At 35.9% G+C, this 9,664-nt stretch overlaps 1 protein-coding gene across 1 annotated transcript; it reads left to right on the plus strand.

The window, feature by feature from the left end:
• The first annotated feature begins 1,974 nt into the window (after positions 1–1,974).
• Positions 1,975–9,135, plus strand: LOC135157971 (complement C2-like). The gene is made up of 7 exons (XM_064115186.1): positions 1,975–2,016; positions 3,359–3,374; positions 4,521–4,701; positions 5,958–6,151; positions 6,713–6,910; positions 7,511–7,643; positions 8,964–9,135. The coding sequence occupies exons 1-7, from the start codon at positions 1,975–1,977 to the stop codon at positions 9,133–9,135; spliced, it is 936 nt and encodes a 311-aa protein (XP_063971256.1).
• The last annotated feature ends 529 nt before the right edge of the window (positions 9,136–9,664 follow it).

Here is a 9,664-nt window from a genome sequence, read left to right on the forward strand (position 1 = left end):
GAAGAGACAAAGGAAGAAAAGGAAGGACAGAATGAGAAAGAGAGAATGATAAGGAGGGGGAAATTAAATAAAATGAAGAAGGGAGACATAATAAAATGGAGTAAAAAAGCGAAAAAGGGAAGAGAAGGAAGGGCGCAGGAAAAGGTAAGAAGTACAGGGGACAATAGAAGTGGGACTTAAGAAAAAGTAGAGGAAAAGAGAGAAAGTGGGAAGAAAAATTTGTGAATTTGTCCAGATTTTCATGTCAGAAAATACGTTAGTAACTCGCATATGCCCATTTTTACGCTGATGACAAGTATTGAACATTCTTGCGCTCATAAAATCTTGTAATTATTTTCTCTCACCATGCTCACAATTTCCTGCTCTCGTTGCATCAATTAAAAACTTGTCCCGAATTAACATCCGCTCATTCAAGAAAGAAGAAAGAAAAATGAAAGAAAAAGGCAAATAGGAAGGGATGGAGGGAAAATGAGAAGGAAATAGAAAAAGTGAGAGAAGCAGAAGGGAGCGAAGAAACGAAGGGGAAAGGGGAGAAAGAGAAAATAGAGGGGGCTTATTGTTTCATAATAATATGGATACCATATAGTTCTGCAGTACTTAGTTATAAAACTTGTTTTACTCAGTAATGCTCACGCGTGATGATTAAAAGGATTTTCGACTATATAAAGGTGAACCGGGACGGGGCTTTCATTCTTTAACTTGGCTTGACTGACTCCTTTGTTCCCCCAAAAGAATTGTTAGGTTTGATAGTTAGCGTTTGCGTGAGCACCCACCAAAACTCTTAAGAAAAGAAAAGAATGGTTTGTATAGCTGCTCCATTCTTGCTTTGTCGGCAAGTGATAATTAACTCGTTAAGTACCCATTCCACACACTACTTCATAGTAGCTTTCGAAAACATACTTTTACTAGGGTATGTGTTTAAACATTGAAGCTAAATGCGCTAGAATTTTGTTAAATAGTTACATTATGTAAATAGCTTTGGTTGCTTTGCTCTGAAGCGCATTGAGCATCCAATCAAGATGGAAAGTGCGCTTTACAAATGCCATGTATTATTATTTTTAGCTGCCATATAACACTGAATTCTGTATTATACCAAGTTGCGACTTGGTTATATCATTTCCAATTCATATAACAAAGTATATTTCTTCCTTCTCCTCATTTATTATTTCCACCACTTTCATCTCTTCCCAATTCGAATATCTACCAATGTAACTTAAAAACCGCAATAGAGTGCAGGTAATGTAATCAGATGTTTTAGCAAAAAGATAAATCTGTTCCATTTAGGTAAATTTATACTTTTTATAGGGTGAGGGTTTTAGAGACCCGATTTGAACCGAAATGAAAAGAACATCCTCATTTATTGTTGTTAACGCATCAACAAATTAATCCCCCCCCCCCCCCCATTTCTACGAACATCCTGTCATAAATTGGGAAGCGGATGTGATCAAAGGAGATCAAAGGTGTGGGCGGGGAGCAAGACTCTACCAGACTGTTGACAATAACAAAAGAACCAAATAACAAATCGATGAGCACAACCAGTTTTGCTGGTGTTCGCTTTTTGCACGTCTACTATACTTTGTATGATCTTGGTCATACTAGTATTCGTTTTCACGTACCTTTCATTCCCTTTATTAGGGTTTTATCAACCATGTCAACGAATTGACGATCCCAATATTGACCGCACGTTTGTTTTAACATAATGAGAATTCGCAAATGCCCTTGATATTCATAATTCTGTTTTATTTTAAGTTTGTCATTAATGTTTGTTAACATTCACTCTGTTAATAACTTGTCAATTTTGATTTACAAAAAAAATAATGTCTGCTTATTAATGTCTTTTGTCTATTTTAATTATTTTTTGTTGTTGATATGCCTTTCTTTCTTCTTTCCTGATTCCACCCTGTGCACCCCGTTAAAACTCAAGGAAAAATATTTCAAATGTTTTCTAGTTCTTACACTGTTCATAATAAGGAGATGGGATTAGGTGTAAAGTTCACGCTGAAGGGAGAGGAATGGGTACGTTTGGAGAGAAAAAAAAACTTATCACAAAAGATAAAGAATTGATCTCCATGACATTAAATCACAATTGTGTCCTATTTTTTTTTTACAAGTTTGTATGATACATGTATGCCTCCCACGTAAGGCGTAAGGAAAATAAGTTTACATAATGCATCAAATTAGATTAATTGATTAGATTCATTGCGGTAAATGAAAAACAATAAATTCGATGTTCCAGCAAGGGTGACCAGATTTCACAAAATTAAATACGGGACAATCGACAAAGCACTATGTACAATCGGATCGACCGAGCCAGGCCAAAAAATCAACAAAAAGGCTACACAGTATTAGACTTGTTAACAAAATATATTAAGAAAGGGGAAGGGAGGGTGAGCGGAAGAAACAAAAGAGAAAAAAATGAGGAAACAAGAAATGAATTGAGAAAAAAGAAAAAAATAAGGAAAAATTAAAAGGAAAAAAGTTTGAATAAAAGGATGAAAGAAAGAATAAAAGACAGATAACAGTTTCCGTCATTACTTGAAATGAATAAAGAAAGAAAGAATTAATATAAAGGAAGGGAAGATGAATAAATGTGTGAAAGCAAAAACATAAGGAGAAAAAAGAGAAAAGTAAGAAAAATGGAGGAAAAGAGAAAGAAAGAAAGAAAAAGAATTCCTTCATTATTTGAAAGAAACAAAGACAGAAGAAAACATGAAGGAAGGAAGAAAGGAAAGAGGGAATAAGGGAAAAGAATTAAAAGGGAAAACAGAAATGAAAAAATGAAAGAAAAGAAAACACATAACATCTAAAAAAAAAAAAATCTAGAATAGATTCTGATCACGCTAGTTTAAAAATATAATGGTCTATCACAACATAACCAAAGTACATGCACATGTAAACATAATGCAATGTACGTACCCTAGGGTACCCGAGGATAAGTGCGGGCACGGCCAATATTATATAGCACGCAGGAAACTGCGGGCGCGGCTAAACACCCTAGGGGGCTCCCCTTGAATACCCTCGGTTAGACGCAAAAGCCCCCTAGGGTGTTTGCGTGCTCGGGCGTGACGTTTCCTGCGGCCGGCACTGTATATGCTTTAGCGCCGAAAAAAAGTGGTCTTGATTGCTGTTTAAACAATGCAACACTTTTCGAGTAGCGGAATTCGGGTTTTCTTGTCGCGTCACATGTAGGATTTTCGAGTGACTAAATCAGTGTAACGTCCTACATCAAAAAGTGGAACTATCCTAAAGACATTAAATTCATGTTAATTTTCTTTTCTTTACTAAAATACCTGGTCGTGCATTTCGTTCATTACTTCCTTTTATTTGATAGATATTTTCCCCTCTTATCTGCTTATAGAGCGTTTTTATGTGCAGTAAGTGGATTATATATATTTATCAAAAAAGCTTCAAGGTCGGACGAGAATATCCACCCCAAATTTATTTGCCCTTAAATCAGTTATACAAGAGGCAATTTTCTATCCCCCCCCCCTAAAGCTCTATGTCAATGGATCAAGTAACTTTTTTGTCACCCTGACACAATTATATTAATGTACTTAAAGTAACCCTTGGCCTTAGCCCTTTTCCCCCTTTTTAAATTGGCTGGTATGAGGACGAAATATAAAACCATACTCTCACACAGTGGGTTTACATGTAACCATATGTCATAACGACATGATGTTTGTGTGGGGGTGGGTTATTGTGGTTAAGTAAAGGCAAGGGGGTGAAGTGAACAGGCAGGTGGTTTTTGTGCTAACAAAACTTAACTCATCAAACTGGTTTACCATTTTAACAATACCATTCTTCATTAAAGTGTTTTGCCTGTGTACGTTCTATCCCCACCCTTACTTCTTGTAAAATGTGCGTTGGATATACATGTAATGTTTGTGTAGTATGTTGTAATGTGTATGAATGTTATCAACTAATTGTTGGTTTTGTTAAATCTTAATTGCCGGGTTCTCCACCATGCCACGAGCAGGGAGGATACTAATTCAGATGATGATCAATAACAATAATTATTATAAAGATATTTTTCAGACGCTTAATAAAGACATTTTATAGCGGATACTGAACATATAATTAATTACCTGATTTTAAAATATGTAATAAATGATTAAATAGTTCACAAAGTCTCAGAATTTGATGAAAAAGGGTGAAAGTACTATTTAGTCAGCCAACTCTCCGAGGGTAGGTCTCTTTATGATCAGTAATTAAAAGTTCTAAATAAAGGGAATCTGGGATGCCATTTGGGTTGGTAACGGTGAGTGACTAAAACCATAACGTGAAAATGTAATGCAACCCAATCCAACAAAAAGAAGAAAATGTAATGCAGGAAGTTACATGTATAATTATACTGCATAGTGTACGGCATTTTATTATCCCCGATCCACGGGAATGCCCATGTCATTCCTTCGTTTATTCTATTCAGTTTATTTATTTTCTAATGTTATTTCTGTGTTGAAACATGCGATTTTTATTTATATTTCACGAACCCCTACTTATTTTGCTTACACCCTTTATAGGAGCTATCAATTGCAGCGCTCCATACATTCCTCACGATGCATCGGTGGAACGTCTTCGTCTCAACTATGCATTTGGTGACAGAATTAATGTGACATGTGATGCAAGTGATGAATACTTTACTCTTCAATGTCATAACAAAGGCTTGTGGAGCGGACCCGTCGTTTCCTGTCCAAGGTCCAACGTAACAATACCCGCTGCAGGTACTCTTGATTTATTTACCCCTTTTCATCACCATCTCCTTCCTATTGCACTTTCTATTAACATCGTTGGCTTTTGTCTCATACCCCTTTTATAAACCCATCCTCCAATTAGCCGCCTAAGAGTAATGCGGATAATTCAATAAAAATTGCGTTCACAAACTCCGAAAATAATCCGCACTATTTTTACGAGCGCCCGTCCTGAAAAAGGCGGATAATCGTCATGGCAACCGCACGCACCCCCTCCGATGCGGTTGTGTTGGAAAAGGGTGACCTTGTGACCGCACCATGGCAATTATCCGCATTACTTTGGATTGCGTTCATAAAGTCAAAATCTGGTCCCGATGCCGCTATTATGCGGATAATTGCAGCATCAAAATAATGCGGATAACTCTGGTCCTCCTCCGATTTTACGACCAAATTATGCTGCTATTAGCCGCATAATTGGGTTTATGAAAAGGGTATTACATTGTTATCATTAAATTGCTAATCAGAGTTATTATCATTAATATTATTGTTATTATTTTTATTATTACAACATTATTATTATTATCATTGTTGTTGGTGGTGTTATTGTAATAACTACTTTTTTCTACCGTAATGTTCTAGTGTTGTTTGTATCAATATCATCATCATCAATATCTTCATAATTGTAATTATCAACATCATCCTTATTTTGATCACTAGATTTACAATTTATTCGCATTTAAAGAGTGTGGCCTGAATCCTCAGTGAGCTAAGTCCAGGGTTGGGACTTTGGGATTTTATTATCGTTATGATTGCTGTTATTATCATGATTATTATTATTAGTAGTAGTATTGCTGTTGTTATTATCATTATTATTAGTAGTAGTAATGTTTTCATTATCATCATCATTAGTGTTATCATTATTTTATCACCATAATTATTATTATTATTATCACTATTATCATTATCATTATTTTTATTATTACTGGTATTAAGATTAAGTGATGCAAGATAACATTAGAATTTTTTGGCTTTGCTTACAATACTTCTTATGCAATCCTATTAGGAGCTGTTATTGCTCCTAAATTACAAGTTCGGTGTGTTTTTTCCTTCTTTTTTCCTGGGGGTTTTCTGTTTTTCCCCCCTTTTTTCTTTTCTTTTCTTTTTGTGTAAGTGTGATTTTGAAAACATGTTGAAAAGTAACATCCTGAATCATTTTAAAGCAATCTGGCTTCTGTAATTATAGCACCCGTTTAATGATTTCGTTGCAGTAACCGCCCATCGCCACGCCTACTGCAGTGCCCCAGCCGTACCACCTCACTCAACCAATCAGAACCCACGTCTCTCATACAAAGAAGGTGACAATATCAACGTAACATGTAACGAGGGTTCTGGATGGTACCCTTTGGAATGTTCTGACGGAATATGGATCGGACAGAATATTGTCTGCCCAAAGCCCACCATAGGTAATTACATATTGACATATCACAGTCTACATTATATCGTATAATATATTAGGTATATTCATAGGAAAAATATATCTATGTCTTAAAGGTATTGGCATCTTATGAAACCACTGGGATCGGTTTTCCCTTTTCTTTTTACCCGATAAATTTAAATATAAAGATATTATACATATAATAATGATAATGATAAGACTTGTATAGCGCACTTTACATCTTGATTAGATGCTGAAGCTGCTTCAGGGAAGAACAACAACTAAAACAATTTACATGTAATACATGATTGAACAATAAGTCGATGTCTATCAAAAAACACTCTTACATGTAAGGCAGGTATGTTTTCAGGTTGCTCCTGAAGGTGGTCACCGAAGTCTGGGTTTTGAAACTCTGTGGAAGAGAATTCTACAGGTTTGTAATGTATATCAAATGTAAAACAAATATTTAAAAAAATCGAAATTCATAAATACCTAGGCTACTTCTTGTGATTAGCTCGAAGTTAATTCGGGGACCCATTTTCTGCATTATTTATTTATTCGTAATTTTTGGCTGTTCTACGATCAACAGACTGCAACCAACCAATCATACCCGCCGTTTCATCGCTGGGCACCTACAGGTCTCATTACAAGGTCGACGAGGTGGTTAACATCACATGTCAAACATCCCTTGATTCCATTCTTTGGGAATGCCAAAAAGATGGTCAATGGCGCGGACCAGAGATTCGCTGCCCCGTCTCTCAACCAATATCATCCGGTGATGCTGCAGGTGTGTATGGGCATAATTTCCACATTGATCAGATTAAAGTATTTGCAGCATTTTACATGTATGGATGAGACAAATAGCCGTTCGATGAAATTTGTATCTAATAATGCCAACAGATTATAAATGCAAATTTGTCAACACTCATCCATATAGTAACTGGTAAGCAACAAAATATTCTTCAAAATATAGCACAGTAGCCTTTATTCTATCCAAACTTATGATTTCAATTTAATGTCATAAAAAATATGTAATATTTTTACCATGTAAGGAATATTCATCCTGAAAGTCGCCCCTCCAGCTCCTGTCGAATTGAATTGAAATAAAAAGAAAGAGTTCGTGCAGTTGGCATGCCTGATATAAAAGTAAATAAGGAAAATGGTGAAGGAGGGCAGTTTTCGACAGTGTGGTACTTTTGTCAATCTCCATTTTGTCCTGAATGAATAATCAGCCATATTGCCATGACGCTCTAAAACGGTTTAGGGAAATGGCCAAGTTGTTTAAAAAAGAAATGAAACATTATTGCGTAACAAACGTTCACCTGTTCATGAACAAAATGTGAATTACATTGTGACATGAAAATCCTTCTTGCCAATTTCTATGCAGGGAGAGTTGGAGAAAGGCCTGTAGAAAAGTGGCACGGACAAGATTTGATAACTACAGGTCTCCTAGTAGCAGCAGTGATAATGTTTGTCCTAGTACTGATGTCCATGGTGGCCTTCTCGGTCTCTTTCAAAGGGTAAGAAGAACGCCCCTCTATCATACATGTTTGTGCGCATCATGATCTGCGCATATTTTACTCTCTGCGCGCTGACGTCACATTGGATGTGTTGTTTTATGAAGATAATTAACTGGAATTAGTCCATGGACCGTTTTTTTTTAAATACCTCTACAATTTCAAAATACTTTATTCGGCAGTGCTCCAAAGTATGACAAATATGACCACGAGGTTGAATAAATGGTAGAGTGGTTTGGAAATTTCCCCTGCATACATATCAGGCATTTGGCGCGTTTAAAAAGTGCATTTGCTCTAATAGAATTGATGATAGTTTGAAAACAAGCACATGAAACCCCTATTTGTTAACGTTTACACCTATTAGGTATACCTTCCTCTACAACCTTGCAAAATTTGGTGACAATGACATGGGTTTTGGATAAACTGCAGCATTTACTGTACTTCTCAAGTTTGTTATTAAAATTTCACAATTTTTAGATTGGGTTTTCCATTGTCTTTCACACCATGTGACCATATTTAAGAACTGACAGTGCTGTTGGACTTTAAACAGCAAACACATAGCAATATAAATAGATTCTTTATCTTAAGTATTATTTTCTACTGTACATTGCGAAATTTAATGAAATTGTCACGGATTTTGACTGAGTAATAGAGGTTTAAACTCGTTGCGATCTCGTGGGGTCTAAAAATGCCTTATTCTTTTTTAATGCACAGTTCTTAAGACCATCCATTTTGGGTGAACTTTAAAGCTCTATAGCAAAAATATCAAGCACATGGGCCCATGTGAATTTTTGTATTTTAGGAATATTCAGGTGCTAAAGTACCTACGAGCGAAGTTTTGTAAAAATTACATGGATTTTACTCTAAACTGTGGAACGCCCTTATGTCTGGCTGTGTATAGCAAAAACGAGTGAAATTCCAAGTAATTCCAAGAAATTCCAAGTTGGAAAATATTCTTTACATAACTCCTTTCTGTTAATCTGCATAATGTTCACTTTCATCACCCTCATGCATTTTATTTTTGTTTTAAAAACAAATGTTAATTTTCCATCCAGATTAGTAGTAATAACGCAAAGGCCATTTGGTATCTGAATGAACTAACTTTACCAACTTTTCGTGCAACATTGTAATTCCCCGTTCTTTTTAGTTGCATTTTCAGCTCTCAATTATACTATAATGCGCCCCATCTCTTGACCAATTCGGAAAATGGCTTTATGGTCACATTAATGTTATCAGTAATTCACAATATGCAGTGAATTATTTCTTACACTGTACATATTCATCACGATATGAAGCTTTTTTTTGCAAACGTCTTAATTACAGGTGGCACTCGGGATCAGCCAAAGATGATAAAAACGCCGACCGAGGACCACTCCCGGATGTTCCTGGAGGATACGCGGACTATCTTGTAGGAGAAAAGTCTCTGTACACCGAACCATACTTGAAACCAAGCAGCATTCCACAGGGATATGAGACCTACGAAAAACCGATGTAATTGACGAAACTATATGTTGTAACAAACTAGAAACCGGAATCTCCGTTCAGGAAAGTTGAAATGTTGAAGTCTAATACTCCACCACACTGTAAACAATGAAGTGCTAATTCAGCACTTGCATAGTGACTGCACTACGAGAGCTGATTTTTTAGTTCAAATTTAAACTAGAAAATCAGCACTCGTAGTGCAGTCACTGTACAAGCACTTTAAATGAAGTACTAAATTGGCACTTCATTCTTTACAGTGCAATGGCCCTTGGAACTACACTCTCACCCGTTGTCATTTAAACTTCAGGAGTGTATAACATGCATACCATGTATCAAAACTTTGAATTACTTCTTGTGAATGGCGTATGATGACTGTAATTCCAGTTTATTTTATTGTAACCATGGTAACCAGATTTGATAATGAAAATAAATTTTCTACGATTACTACAACTAAGCTAAGATATTGATATATCAGCCCCGCGGGGTTTAATCAATGTAGGTATATGTATCCAATACTTTTTTTATTGTGAAAGTAATTTAAT

The sequence above is a fragment of the Lytechinus pictus genome, unplaced genomic scaffold (genome assembly GCF_037042905.1).
Source record: "Lytechinus pictus isolate F3 Inbred unplaced genomic scaffold, Lp3.0 scaffold_20, whole genome shotgun sequence".
In the NCBI taxonomy this organism is placed as follows: domain Eukaryota; kingdom Metazoa; phylum Echinodermata; class Echinoidea; order Temnopleuroida; family Toxopneustidae; genus Lytechinus; species Lytechinus pictus.

Excerpts from the sequence above, each read along its gene's own strand:
- LOC135157971 (XM_064115186.1), top strand. The coding sequence starts at position 1,975 with ATGGGATTAGGTGTAAAGTTCACGCTGAAGGGAGAGGAATGG. Across the intron at positions 6,152-6,712 it reads CTGCCCAAAGCCCACCATAG|ACTGCAACCAACCAATCATA; the intron begins GTAATTACATAT and ends TACGATCAACAG. Across the intron at positions 7,644-8,963 it reads TTCTCGGTCTCTTTCAAAGG|GTGGCACTCGGGATCAGCCA; the intron begins GTAAGAAGAACG and ends TCTTAATTACAG.